This window comes from Orycteropus afer, unplaced genomic scaffold (assembly GCF_000298275.1).
Source record: "Orycteropus afer afer isolate SDZICR_OR568_19922 unplaced genomic scaffold, OryAfe1.0 scaffold00110, whole genome shotgun sequence".
NCBI lineage: Eukaryota > Metazoa > Chordata > Mammalia > Tubulidentata > Orycteropodidae > Orycteropus > Orycteropus afer.
This window is the reverse complement of record NW_006921697.1, coordinates 3,659,637-3,675,274: the sequence shown is the minus strand read 5'-3', so window position 1 is coordinate 3,675,274 and position 15,638 is coordinate 3,659,637. Positions and strand designations below refer to the sequence as shown.

Here is a 15,638-nt window from a genome sequence, read left to right as displayed (position 1 = left end):
AGCAGTGTATGAAAGTCCCAATCTCTCCACATCCTCGCCAGCATTTGTTTTCTGTCTTGTTGAACTTTGCTATTAGTGTTGGGGCGTCATCTGATGTCCTGACGCTGCTTCCATTGGTGTTGATTGTGGAACTAAGCAATATGAAGTCTTTGACAACTTCACAATTCTCTCCATTTATTGTGATGCTGCTTATAGCTTTGGTGTTGTAGTGCCTAAGGCATTTGACTGCTAATCAGAAGGCTGATGGTTCAAACCCACAAACCACTCCTCGGAAGGAAGACTGGGCCATCTACTTCCATAGAGATATTGCCTTGGAAACTCAAGGAGGAGTTGCTATGAGTTGGAAATGACTTGACAGCCGTGAGTTTGGTTTGGTTTGGCTTATTGGTCTAGTTGTGAGGATTTTCGTTTTCTTTATGTTGAGAGGTATCCATACTGTAGACTATAGTCCTTGATTTTCATCAGTAAGTGCTTCAAGTCATCCTCATTTTCAGCAAGCAAAGTTGTTTCATCTGCATATCACAGGCTGTTAATGAGTCTTCCTCTAATCCTGATGCCATGTTCTTCTTCATATAGTCCAGCTTCTCAGATTATTTGCTTAGCATACAGATTGAATAAGTATGGTGAACAGATACAACCCTGACATACTCCCTTCTTGATTTTAAACCATGCAATATCCCCTTGTTCTGTTCAAATGACAGCCTCCTGGTCTATGTACAGGAGCATCATTAAGTGTTCTGGAATTCCCATTCTTCTCAATGTTATCCATAATTTGTTATGATCGGCACAGTCAAATGCTTTTGCATAGTCAATAAAACACAAGTAAACATCTTTCTGGTATTCTTTGCTTTGAGCCAAAATCCATCTGACATCAGCAATGATATCCCTCATTCCATGTCCTCTTCTGAATCCAGCTTGCATTTCTGGAAGTTCTCTGACAATATATGGGTGCAACCGTTTTTGAATTATCTTCAGTAAGATTTTACTTGTGTGTGATATTAATGATATTGTTTGATAATTTCCACATTCTGTGGAATCACCTCTCTTTGGAATGGATACAAACATGGTCTCTTCTAGTCATTTGACCAGGTAGCTGTCTTCCAAATTTCTTGGTATAGATGAGTGAGTGCCTCCACTGTGGTATCTGTTTGTTGAAACATCTCAATGGTTATTCCATCAATTCCTGGAGCCTGTTCTTCACTAATTCCTTCAGTGCAGCTTGGACTTCTTCCTTCAATAACATTGGTTCTTGATCATATGCCACTTCCTGAAATGGATGAACATCGACCAATTCTTTATGGTACAGTGACTCTGTATTCCTTCCATCTTTTGATGTTTCCTGCATCATTCAATATTTTACCCATTGAATTTTTCAATATTGCAACTTGAGGCTTAAATATTTTTCTTCAGTTCTTTCAGCTTGAGAAATGCCAAGCATGTTCTTCCCTTTTGGTTTTCTAACTCCTGGTCTTTGCACATCTCATTATAATAATTTACTTTGTCTTCTCAAGCTGCTGTTTGGAATCTTCTGTTCAGGTCTTTTATCTTGTCATTTTTCCCATTTGCTTTAGTACTCTCCATTCAAGGGAAAGTTTCAGAGTCTCTTCTGACATCCATTTTAGTCTTTCTTCTTTTCCTATCTTTTTAATGACCTTTTGCTTTCTTCATGGATGATGTTCTTGATGTCATCCCACAATTTGTCTGGTTTTTTGGTCATTGGTGTTCAGTGCACCAAATCTATTCTTTAGATGGTCTCTAAATTCAGAAGGGGTATAATCAAGCTCATATTTAGGCTCTTGTGGACTTTTTTAAATTGTCTTCAGCTTCAACTTGAATTTACATTTGAGCAGTTGATGGTCTGTTTCACAGTCAGCTCCTGGCCTTGTTTTAGCTGAAGACATTGAGCTTCTCCATTGCCTCTTGCCACAGATGTAGTTGATCTGATTCCTCTGTACTCCATCTAGTGAAGTCCATGTGTATAGCTGCTGTTTATGTTGCTGAAAAAAGGTATCTGCAATGAATAAGTCATTGGTCTTGCAAAATTCTATCATGCAATCTCCAGCGTTACTTCTATCACCAAGGCCACATTTTCCAACCACCACTGATTCTTCTTTGTTTCCAACTTTTGCATTCCAATCATCAGTGATCATCCATACATCTTGGTTGCATGTTTGATCCATTTCAGACTGCAGATGTTGATAAAAACCTTCAATTTCCTTGTTTTTGGCTTTGGTGGTTGGTGTGTAAATTTTAATAATAGTAGTATTAACTGGTCTTCCTTGTAGGTGTATGGATATTATCCTATCACTGACAGCATTGTATTTCAGGACAGATCTTGAAACATTCTTTGTGATGATGAATGCCACGGTGTTCTTCTTCAATTTGTCATTCCTGGCATGGTAGATCATATGGTTGCCTGATTCAAAATAGTGCAAACCAGTCCATTTCAACTCACTAACACCTAGGATATTGATCTTTATGTGCTCCATTTCATTTTTGACAACTTCTAATTTTCCTAGACCCATACTTTGTACATTCCATGTTCTGATTATTAATGGATGTTTGCAGCTGTTTCTTTTCATTCTGAGTCATGACACATCAGCAAATGGAGGTCCTAAAAACTTTACTCCATTCATGTCATTAGTCAACTCTACTTTGACGAGGCAGCTCTTCCCCAGTTATATTTTGAGTGCCTTCCAACATGAGGGCCTCATCTTCCAGCACTATAAGACAATGTTTCAGAGCTATTCATAAAGTTTTCCAGTAATATATCTTTCCTTCTTCTGAGTCTTTGTCTGGAAGTTCCACTGAAACCTGTCTACCATGGGTGACCCTGCTGGTATTTGAAATACTGGTGGCATAGCCTCCAGCCTCACAGCAACATGCAAGTCACCACAGTACAGCTACTGACAGCTGAGTGGTGCACAGTAGCCCCTGGGCATGGCTAATGTGTATGCCTGGGTAAAGCTGCTGCTGTCAACATCTCCAGTCCCCTGAAAGAAGAGGGGCCACATGGTGGGCAAGGATCCTCCTGCCTCTGGTGCAGAATGGAACAAATGTCACATGACCTCCTTACCTAAGGATAGCCCCAGTTTCTCCTTCTCTTAAAAATGGGATAACCCAACTTTGTAAGGGTTGTGAGCACAAAATGATTACCAAGTGCAAAATCACAATGTGTGTTTCCTGTTGTTGGTAGGTGCCATTAATTGTATTTTTGACTCTTAGTGAACCCATGTGACAAAGTAGAATTGTTCCATTGGGTTTTCTTTGCTATAATCTTTTCAGGAGCAGATGACATCAATTTTAAATTTAAACCAGAAAATGCAGTTCTTTTTCTTCTAACCCTAGCTACTTGGATCTAAGTCAGATCTCACAGTTGGCCATAGTCCTCCAGACTGCCAAGTATGCCCAAGACTTCAGACACCTGCCACAGTATGTTCTCCAGGATACCCACACTACTGACCTGCTGGCTACACATTCGATGGTTCCCACTACCTTCTCAGGTTTGATGATCCCTTAGAACGACTCACATAATTCAGGAAAGCACTATACTTACAATTGTTTTATTATAGCAAAAAGGATACAAATGAGGACAAGTATGAAGAAGAGACACATATGGAGAAGTCTAGGAGAGTCCCAAACATGGAACTTCCACATCCCTAAGAATACATTTTCCTCCTGGTACATCAATGTCTGTCACCAACCAGGAAGCTCATCTGAACTCCAGTGTCCAGAGTTTTTATTGGACCTTTATTATGCAGGCATGGATGACTGAATCATTGCCCATATGGTTGAACTCAGTTTCCAGACCTCGAGGTCAGGTGCTTGGCAACCAAGTCATCTCATCAGCATAACCTGTCAGATGTAGTCTGAAGTTCTCCCTAAGTAACAAAGGCACTGCACTTGGAAATTCAAAGGATTTAGATTACCTGTTAGCAACCAGGGAAAAAAGATCAAATTATTTAGGTAAAATAATTCTTCACCCTACAGAAGTAAAGGTTGCTATGAGTACCTATAACAGGGGATGTAGCCTGGGAGATTGAGAAAGGAGGCCATGTGAGGAGAGCCCAGAGCAGGGGCCTAAATTGAGTTGGTGAAGTGGGCAGAGAGCAGACTGGACAGGGCCTTGAGAGTCACCACAAGGATTGTAGTTTATCTCTTAAGCCCAATGAGGAACCACTGAGGATTTCAAGGTTTTAAGATCTATATCAAGATGTTGTTGTTATTAGGTGCCGTCGAGTCATTTCTGACTCATAGCGACCCCATGCACAGCAGAACGAAACACTGCCTGATCCCGTGCCAGCTCCACAATCCCTGCTATACTTGAGCCCATCATTGTCAATCCATCTCCTTGAAGCCTCCCCCTCTTTTGTTGACCCTCCATCCTACCAAGAATGACATCCTTCTCCGAGGAATGGTCCCTTCTGACAACATGACCAATATAGGTGAGATGAAGTCTGGCCATTCTCGCTTCCAAGGAACATTTTGGGTGCCCTTCCTCCAGGACAGATCTGTTAGTTCTTTTAGCAGTCCATGGTACTTTCAGCATTCTTCGTCAGCACCACAACTCAAAAGCATCAACTCTTCTTCGGTCTTCCTTATTCATTGTCCAGCTCTCACATGCGTACAAGGTGATTGGAAATATGGCTTGTGTCAGGCGCACCTTAGTCCTCAAGGAGACATCCTTGCTCCTCAGCACTTGAAACAGTTCCTTTGCTGTTGACTTTCCCAATGCTACACATCATCTAATGTCCTGACTGCTGCTTCCACTGACAATGATTGTAGAACCAAGCAACGTGAATTCTTTGACAACCTCAACCTTTTCTCCATTTATTGTGATGCTGCTTATTGGTCCAATTGTGAGGATTTTTGTTTTCTTTATATTGAGACGTAATCCATACTGCAGACTGTATTCTTCAACCTTCATCAGTAAGTGCCTCAAGTCATCCTCACTTTCAGCAAGCAAAGTTGTATCATTTGCATATCTCAGGTTGTTAATGATTCTTCCTCCAATCCTGATGCCACGTTTTTCTTCATAATCCAGCTTCTCGGATTATTTGCTCAGCATATAGATTGAATAAATGTGGGGAAAGGATACAACCCTGATGTACTCCCTTCCTGATTTTAAACCATGTAATGTACCCTTGTTCTGTTCGAACGACAGCCTCCTGGTCAAGGTACAGGTTCCTCATGAGTACAATCAAGTGTTTGGGAATTCCCATTCTTCTCAATGTTACCCATAATTTGTCATGATCCACATAATCAAATGCCTTTGCATAGTCAATTAAACACAAGTAAACATCCTTCTGGTATTCTTTGCCTTGAGCCAAGATCCATCTGACAACAGCTATGATATCCCTTGTTCCACGTCCTCTTCTGAATCCGGCTTGAACCTCTGGAAGTTGTCTGTCAATATACTGCTGCAACCGTTTTTGAATTATCTTCAGTAAGATCTTACTTGCGTGCGATATTAATGATATTGTTCTATAATTTCCACAATCTGTGGGATCACCTTTCTTTGGAATGGGTACAAATATGGATCTCTTCGAGTCACTTGGCCAGGTAGCTGTCTTCCAAATCTCTTGGCATAACTGAGTGAGTGCCTCCAATAGGGCATCCATTTGTTGAAATATCTCAGTGGGTATTCCTTCAATTCCTGGAGCCTTGTTCTTCACCAATTCTTTCATTGCAGCTTTGACTTTCTCCTTCAGTACCATTAGTTCTAGATCATATATCAAGATGATGTTGTTGTTGTTGTTGTTGTCGTCGAGTCAGACCCGACTCATAGCGACCCCTCCTTGGGTTTCCAAGGCAGCATCATTACGGAAGTAGATTGCCCCATCTTCCTTCCGAGGAGTGGCTGGTGGGTTTGAACCGCCAGCCTTCTGGTTAGCGGTCAAGTGCCTTAGGCACTATGCTACCAGAGCTCCCATATATCAAGATAACTATCCTTAATTGTATCACACCCCTTTCTCCCCAAATTCTATCCTCAAGCACAATTAAGTCCCATAAAAAGCTGTGATATAGTATAAGTCTAAATAAAAGAGGAGTGCTTCAGGTTGATGTATATACTGCTAGAAGTTCTGTTCTCTGTAGGTTGTAAAGGGTCATGCCTATGGAAACCTTTTGAATATTAGGTGGTGACAGGTGTCTTTAACCTATATTTTAATATGATCACCTTAGGAGCCACTTTATGGTTTCCCTGATCAGTGGCATTTAACCCCTGCTTCACCATGTCCCTGGGTAACTCTATAGTTGAATAAAACGAAAATTGAAACTCAGTGCTGTCGATTCAATTCTGACTCATATTGACCCTACAAGACAGAGGAGAACTGCCACATAGGGTTTCCAATGCTGCAAATTTTTATGGAAGCAGACTGCCACATCTTTCTCTCATGGAGCAGCTGGTGGGTTTGAGCCACCAACCTTTTAGTTAGCAGCTGAGTGCTTTAATCACTGCCCACCAGGGCTTCCTTTAGTTGAATAGTTGATTTTATTTGAGTGTTTCTCCTTGATGGAGCCCACATTTGCCTCTGTTTAATCTACTGTACAGACCTTTGGAAGTTTTTCTATTACCTCTTCTACAGGACAGCTAATTTGAGAACTGATCCCATGTCCCCCTTTCAAATTTAGTCTTATTCACAAACACCTCCATTTCCTTCAACAGCTTCTCACGTGACTGAGTTGTTAACAGAAAAAGAGAAACAGGAAGGGTCATCTGATTTGGTGGTGAATAAAATGAGTTCATAATTGGGTCACTTGGAGGTTGGGTTGATCTCTGAGTGGAAATGTACCACAGGCAGGAGGTAATGTAGGAATGGAGCCCAACTCATGGCTGAAGACAGGCATTTGAGAGTCACCCTCAGAGAGGGGCTGGATGAGGCTTAGTTTCTCTAAGAGTCAGTGCAGAGAGAGGGCTGAAGTGGTGGGGAGATAAGACAGAAGAGAAGCAAGAGCCATCAAAGAAGAGAAAGCTAGTGAGCCAGGAGGGGGAAGATGGGAAATAACACTTACTAAGCACCTACTGGAGTCTGGGTTCTGCAAATGTTTATTGCACTTGCTGCTAACGGAAAGGTTGGCAGCTTGAGTCTGCCCAGAGGCACCTAAGAGGAAAGACCTGGTGATTTACTTCTAAAAAACCTGTCGTTGCAAATCCTATGGATTCTACTCTGACATGTGTGGGGTCACCATGAGTTGGAATCAACTCAATGGCAAGTGGTTTTAAAGCACCAACTACGGTCCATGCACTGTCCTGGATGTTTGGCAAATATTATTGCATTCCAGTCTCCCAGTTCTGGGTGTCATTCTTCTGGTTTTACAGACCAAGAAAGGAGACTTAGTTGGATAACTTGCCTAGGTCAGGAAAGCCTAGGGGCTCTGAGCATCTATAATAGCAGAATTTGGAGGGGAAGAGGGCAGGAAAACCTTCCTTGAGGGGTGGAGTAGGGGTTATGTAACCTAGATTTATTTGACTCTGGGGTCCCTGGGCGGTGCAAACTGTAGCACACTTGCCTGCTAACCAAAAGGATGGAGGTTTGAAAACACCCAGATGCACCTCAGGAGGAAGACTTGGCAATTTGCTTCTGAAAACTCAGCCACTGAAAACCCCACAGAGCACACCTCTATTCTGACACACATCAGTTGGACTTTACTTGATGGCAGCTGGTTTGGTGTTTTGGTTTATTCAATTCTAAAACCTATGCTTTTGTTATCCTTGCAAAATGGGAGAACAAATTCAGAAAGGGGTAGAGGGCCAACAGAGTTACAGAGGAGTCCAGGAGATGGGGACTTTAAAAGGCTAAAGAATATGACAAAATGGAAGCCATCTGTGACCCAAGGGAAGGACAATAACCAACTAGAGGGTAGACACATATCAACCTGGGTGAAGGGAAAGACAATATACAATAAGAGGCAGGTCAGTCAAAATGATCAAGGCAGTGGAAGAGATAGGGAGGAGCTCAAGAGTTAACGGCAACAAAGGTGAATACTATTACATACATAATCCTGAAATAATAGTGAAAACAATAATTTAGGAGTGGATGCATATACATACAGACACTCAAGCTGAATGGAGTGGGAAGGCAAATGGGACTATACCCACGAATACATATAGATTTGACAGAGGCTATCTCTACCTATGTATTTACATGTGCTGCAAATATATCCATGAATGTAGTAGAGCATACATAGGACAAAGTTATGAAAATGTCTTTGTCATAACCAAAGACCTTGAGGGAATGAATTACTGGGTATGGAGGCTTAGGATCATGATCTCAGGGGGACACTAAAGTCAATAGGCATAACATAGTCCACAAAGACAATGTTCTACATCCTACTTTGGTGAGTAGTCACTGGGGTCTTAAAAGCTTGTGAGTGCATTATCAGTAACAACAAACATTAATATACAAGCGAATACATAGGTAGACAGGCTAAATGATCAGGTATGTCTGGGTGAAAGAGAATACACCCATGACCATATATAAGTCTGGGAGATGACATTTCTACGTATATGTTTATATGTGCTAAAAGTATATCCATATATATATATATATATATATATATATATATATATATATATATAATAGAGCTAATGGGGCAAAGTGAGGATAACTTCTTAGCCACAGCCAAACACCCTGAGGGAATGAGTTGGGACCACAGTCATGGGGCACATCAAGCTCAGTTGGCATAACGTACTACACAAAAACATTGTTCTACATCCTACTTTGGTGAGTAGTGACTGGGGTCTTAAACGCTTGCAAGTGGCCTTCTAAGATACAACAATTGGTCTCTCCTTGTCTAGAGCAAACAAGAATGAAGAAAATCAAAGATGCATGGAAACAATTAGTCCAAGGGACTAGTATACCACGTGAACCTTGGCCTATATGACCCTGAGACCAGAAGAACTGGATTGTACCTGGCTACCACTGTCAACCACTCAGAAAGGGATCAAAATAGGAGATCCTTGATAGAGTGAGAAAAATGTGGAACAAAACTCAAACTCATAAAAAGGACCAGGCTTACTGGTATGATAGAGACTGGTGAACCCCATGATACTATGACCCTTAAACAGCCCTTAAGCTAGGAACTGCACTTAACCCCCATTGACTATTAACTCAATTGTCAGCCAAATGATAGACAGACCTGTAAGGTGAACAGTAATATCAGGAGGGTAAGCATTCATTACAACAATCAAGCCTATGAGATCAAGAGGTCAGCATTTGCCCAAGGAAAGAGCTAGGAAGGTGGGAGAGGATGAGAAGAATGAAGGGAAGGGATGGGCATAGGAAGGAAGTGGGAAGAATGCTGTTACAGTGTGGGGATTGCAGTAAATGTCACAAAACAGAATGTGTATGGATTGTTGAATGGAAAACCAATTTGCTCTGTAAACTTTCACCCAAACACACACACACACACACACACAAGGCAAGGAAGAGAAGAGAGGAGAGGAGAGGGGAGGGAGACAGAGATACTCTTACCTTGTGGGGGGGAAAGAGTGGGCTTTCAGCAGAGGGTGAGATTGGAAGTGAGACCGCAGGGGCTGAAGAAATGTGTGGGAAGGAAAAGGAGGCTGGGCCAGCTGACCAGTTCTTAGAGAACACTGGTTAGGAAGGAAGTGGAAAATGCTTTGTGTGTGTGTATGCATGGGTCAGTATGGCTTCACCTTTTTGGTTAGCTGCAAAGGTTTTCAAAAGAGCAAGAAGGGTATGAGAAGCCGATGGCATCCAATGCAGGATTATTTTTCTGGGCCAAAGATCAGAATACTGTAATGATAGGCTCTTGGCAGAGGGTGGGGAGGGAAGAACTTACTTGGCAGGATGCTCACTCATGTGAAAAGGGAGGTTTGAAACTGATATTTGAGGGAAAGGCAGAAAAAATCCTGATGAAAATGGAGAAGCCAAACACCATGGAAGCTGAGTGGGACAAGGAAATGGAAGCAGTACCCAGTGACCCACAGAAGCTTCTACAGGGAAGAGAATAAGGTTAAGTCCTATGACCCCATATAATTATATACAAAGCTGGTCCACCAGAGGGAAGACATGGTCAGAAAGTATTCTTCTATCATCTTGAACAATAAAAATGAGACCATCAGATTATTTCTTGACTTGCCCAAAAGACAATATGATCTCCTAAAGAGTTTAGAATGCAGCAAAAGACACTCCCACCTTGGGTGGAGTTGTGATGTGCAAAGGAAAGGAACCTTGGGGAAATCAGCAACTTCATATGAGCCAGGGAGGTCAGACATAGCCTTGGATATTAAGAAGGTGTATCTTTTTTAAAACCAGAAAATTTAGGCTCAAGACTTCCAAGAGAAGATGGCTCTAGAAGTCTGGAAAGCTTGCAAAAGCAAAATTGAGATGATATAACCATAGTCGGGAGGTATGAATAAATAGAATACATAACAAATTGGACCTACCAGCAGATATATTAGTATTTCATCAGTCACTCAGAAATGCCAGTTGAACGTCCAGCCACTGAAAGTCAGACTTGGATTTCCAAGAGACAAGCGCCATGAAGGAACAGCAGGATATAAAGATTATGACATGGCTCCTGTCTTTGAGTTGAACATAAAGCTGTCTAGATCTGTGCTTAAAACAGAATGAGGACTTAGAAAGCCTCATCAGAGTCAGACCAGCTTCACTTGGTAGAAGGACCAAGTGAAGTTATAGAAAACAGTTTTATTACATTGAGTCTGATAAAAAAAAATTATAATTATTACAATAATCAATCACATGTAGTTGACTCCAACTCATGGTGAGCCCGTAGGTGTCAGGGTAGAGCTGTGCTACATAGTTTTCAATGGCTGATTTTTTGAAAGTAGATCACCAGGCCTTTCTCCCAATGCACTGCTGGGTGGACTTGAACCCCCAACCTTTTGGCTAGCAGCTGAGCGTTCCAATTAGTATAGCAGCCAGCAATTATTGAGTATGTTCCAAGTGCTAAGTATTGTTTGAAGTATTTTCTATGTTACTTCATTTATTATTTACAACCACACCAAGAAATAGGTATTATCGTTATTCATATTCTATCTTCATATGAGAATGGAGAGTTATTTTACTTGTCCTTGGAGAAGGTTGTGTATATGGTCATTGGGCTTACTTGTGTTACACTTCACCAATGACTGCTTCTCTCTATACTAACCATGAATTGGGAAATCTTGCTTAAAGGAATTTCATTATAATATATGTGGTTTCTATGTCTGATGTTGTGTCATATGGATCCTGTTTTACTAATGGGAAATACATAGCCTGCTACAAGAGAAATTTCACTTCCCAGGTGTGTTTCCATTTGAGTCGGTTGACACTGATGTAGTGCTTTTATGCTGTGATTATTAACATTGGAACAGTGCAGCTGAGGTGTGATGGAGGGACCCCAGGCCTATAGCAGGAAGATTTGGGGTCTAAGCCTGCTCTACTGTTTGGACAGGTCACCTGTTACCACAGAGGCAGTTCAGCAGAAAACTTAAGATCAGGACGTTGGTGTAGAGAGAGCTCTGCCTCTCACATAAAAAAATAAAAACCAAACTCACTGCCATCAAGTCGATTCTGACTCATAGCCACCCGCTTTGGGTTTCTGAGGTGGTAAATCTTTATGGAAGTAGATTGCCCAACCTTCCTCCCGTGGAGCAGTGCCTGGTGGGTTTGAACTGCCAACCTTCTGGTTAGCAGTCAAATGCCTTAGGCACCACCAGAACTCCTTGCCTCTCACATAGTGACTGTCAAATCAGCAATCTAACCCTGCCGAGCCTACTTTCCTATGAGGTGAGAATTAATGATAGTACCTGCTAGTAGCCATCCCTCTACCAGTTGCTCCCAGAGAAGCCAGGTAAGAAGCAGAGTATGGTGCCTGGCACACAGTAAATGTGTAATGAGTGGTGCCAATGGCTTGTGCTCAACTACTAATTAACAGGTTGGCAGTTTGAATGCATCTAGTGGTGCTGCAAAAGAAAGGCCTGGCTATCTGCTTTGTAAAGATGACAACCAAGAAAACCCTATGGAGCAGTCCTACTCTGTAACACATGAGGTCACCACGAGTCAAATCAACTCAATGGCAACTGTAACAATTTTTTTTTTTTTAAAATCCTGGGCATGATAATCCCACCCCACATAGTTGGTATGAGACAGAAATGAGACCTGCAATTCTTAACCTTTTCCTGATAACAGAACCGAATACATACCTATTTGAGGACAGGGAACAACTAGAAAGGTCCATTGGAATGATTTTTGAAGTCTCATGCATACAGAGTTTGCATTCTAATCCATACGGCATCCATGTTTACTTTAACTCATAAGGTGTTTGCAATTATTTTTCATGGGAGAAAACTGAGCATCTAGACAGCCAGTCTGGTTTTCTGCGCTCCAGCCATACGACCAGTCTACAAACATTTTGAGAAGGCCTTTGCAAATCACAGAGCACTGCTCAGATGTGAGGATTGAATAGCATTAGCTTTTTATAAAAAATGAATAATACTATTAATCAACTTGAGACGCACTATATTGAGTGTGTTTCATATTATTAATTAACTAATTAAACCATTGTTCGTGAACTCTTGCTATGGGCCAGGCACAGTGACAGCAGAGTGATCACAACAGGTCGGCTCCTTGCCTTGGTGGAGACTATATTCAGGCAGGGGAGGTAGGCACTACACATACCTTTGGATAACTGACTCCACAGAGCAATGCCACATTGTGACAAGAACTGTGAAGGAGGAGAGTGAGCTAGGAAAGCCAGTGACAGCAGAGTCAGAAGCTCAGAATGTTCTGATCGCCAACAGGTCTTAGGGAACCCTTCCTAGGGAGACTGCTCTGGAGGCAGCCCTCTGAAGTGGAGACTTCAGTTATTAAGCTTTTAAATCTAAATAGATTATCACCACCCTTGGTCTTTATAATGGTCCCTGGGTGGTGCAAAACAGTTTGCACTTGTTTGCTAGCCGAAGGGTTTGCAATTTGAACCCACACAGTGGCATCGCAGAAGAAAGTCCTGGTAACCTGCTTCTGTAAAGATTACAGCCAAGAAAGCTCCACAGGGCTGTTCTACTCTGTCCCACATGCAGTTGCCATGAGTTGGAATTGACTTGACAGCAATGGATTTGGTTTTGGTTTGGCTGATCTGTATATGGACCTGGTCTGTTTTCCACAATGCTGGATAGGCCTCAGTATGGATATGTATACTGGGAACCAGACAGGATGGTATTTGACAACTTGCAATACCAAGAGTGGGAGAAGGAGGGGAGACAATACTTTTTGCTTTAGATGCAAGATGTGGGAAGAGGCAGGGCTGAGGGACATTAGAGGGGCCTCTTCTGCCTTTAAGGAACCCTGGTGGCACAGTGGTTAAGTGCCTAGCTGAAAAGTGTTTAACTGCCTGGCTGCTAATGGAAAGGTTGGTGTTCAAACCCACCACCCTCTACAGGAGAAGGATATGGCAGTTTATTTCCAGAAAGATTTACAGCCTTGGAAACCCTGTGGGGCAGCCCTACTCTGTCCTATTGGGTCACTCTGAGTTGACTTGCCAGCAACAGGTTTGGTTTGATTTTGGTTTCTTCTGTCTTTCTGTTTTCCCTCCCTGGTTAGGGAGGGTGTATACTCCGCAAACTTGCCCAGGAATCAGTTGACAGGTGAGAACTGCTTTATAATTCATAGCCTCAGTATTTCAAGAGTCAAAGGGAAGCCCCATACATTTCCTGTCTGCCCTTCTACCTTTAGGGGAGAAGATAAATGCAGTATTTTGTGTTGGGAGTGGGGCTGGAAGGGAGGTTGTGCCCTCCACTCATTCCTAGGTCTGGAACTAGACACCAGGCATTCCCTGCGGCCCTGTAAGGTCTTTCAGGCTGACTGTACCTGCAATAAGGAGAACAGCAGTGGTGACCCCACACCTTCCCATGTACTCATCCCTGCCCTGGTAATTGCTTCCAGACTGCTGGCCACTCCTTTTTTTCCCCACTAGACACAGTAAACAGCCAGATGAGGAAAGGGTGTGAGATTATTGTGGGGTAGGGGAGGAATTTCCCATTAATGATAATACTAGTTGTAGTTATAGTAATAGTAATGTTTCTCATGCTGGCACAGTGCTCGACAGTTTACCAAGTACCTTTAAACCTGTGATCTTTTTGGAAAGCATGGATGGGAGTTAGGACCCTGCTGTTTAGACTCCCAGCCTCTGACACTGTCCCCATGTCAAAGGAGGCCACTTCTTTACAGATGTGCACAAGTTCATTGCCATTTCTAGATTTTTACTTCGGGGCTGCCCCATGAATGCCCTCTCTTTGCTCATGTCAATCCCATTTCCTCAGCCTCCAAGTTCCCACTGCTTTTGTGAAATTTCTGCCAAATCCATCCCTCTCTTGAAAAAGAGTCGCGCAAGAAGGGGCCCTTTGACACCACCTAGTCCAACTTTGTCGCCAGTATAGAGAGGAGAAGGGACTGAGCCAGTATCACACTGCTCGTCACAAATAGAGCCAGAGCTCAGTTCCAGACATGTACCTACACACAAACACACACACACACACACACACACACAGAGAGAGAGAGAAACACCGCTCACATAGCCCCTCCTTCTACCAATGCTTACTTAACATTTGGGTTTCTGAAGCCAAGGGCCAAATCCGGAGTTCTATTTGTTTGAGAGCAAAAGCTCCACCAGGCAGCTGCAAATCTCTGTCTGCCGCGCAGTAGGTGCCTCACACCTCCAGTGTTTCGGAGTGTAACCAGTAAACCCTATTCTACTCTCCCAGAGGGGAATCGAGTGGGAGGAGCTCCCTGTCCTCCGGAATCCCGCGGGGATTCTTTTATGAAGAATCTGAGTGCATGAAAACTCTAACACTACACACAAGAGGCGACTCAGCCCCGGGACACGAGGGTTTCACAGACGCCGTGGTCGCCCCGGCAGCAGGAGGCACCTGCACACAAGCGCAGGGTCTTCCACTCCTCAGCCCGCGCCCGCCGTCCCCCCTCCTCTCTGGCCTCAGATCGCGGGTTCGCCCTTCCCCGCCCCGCGCGGCAACAAGTGCGAGAGCTCCGGCGTTTCTTACCCCGGTTGCGGTCCATGACTGATCACCCGGACGCAAGAAGCCGCAGGGCCAGGGGCTCCGGCAGGGTTGGCGGCAGTGGCAGCGAGCGCGCTGCGCTTTCCAGTCCTGGCCTCGCGGCCAGAGCTCTCTGTGCGTCCCCTCCCCCCTACGACAGGATGCTCGCCGGGCGCCCCCGCCCCGCCCGCGCCCGCGCCCGCCCCTACACGCCGCTCCCGGAATAGAGCGAGCTCACGTCTCGCCCCCCTGGGCTTCCCGCCGGTGTCCCGCACACGCCCGCGCCACGCCCTGCCTTCCGCACACCCCTCCTGCTGGAGGCTGGAGGACCCAAGACCCTCTAAATGCGTTTTGCTTCCCATGCCGCTTGTCCTATCCTAGTCGGACCAAAGCTTTGCTTGTTCAGCTTTGCTTGCACTCCTCTAGTGTTGGAGGGCTCACTACCGTACTTCTCAGCCCGTTCCATCTTCAGATGGCGGAGACTGTTAGAATATGGGCGTCCCCTCAGCCCCCCGCAGATGGAATCAAAAGTCCCTGCAGCTTCTACCCATTTTCTGGCTTTGAACTTACTTACCTTCTCCGTTCGGCAGGTCTGTTCTGAACATCTTTTAGACGG

At 43.7% G+C, this 15,638-nt stretch overlaps 1 protein-coding gene across 1 annotated transcript in view; it reads right to left on the bottom strand.

Moving 5' to 3' along the window:
- Window positions 1–15,044, bottom strand: part of AFAP1L1 (actin filament associated protein 1 like 1) — a 116,236-nt gene extending 101,192 nt beyond the window's left edge. The window contains exon 1 of the mRNA XM_007943653.2: window positions 14,897–15,044. Within this exon, the coding sequence (XP_007941844.2) occupies window positions 14,897–15,044 (148 nt within the window). The remainder of the gene's footprint in view (window positions 1–14,896) is intronic.
- Window positions 15,045–15,638: the final 594 nt, after the last annotated feature.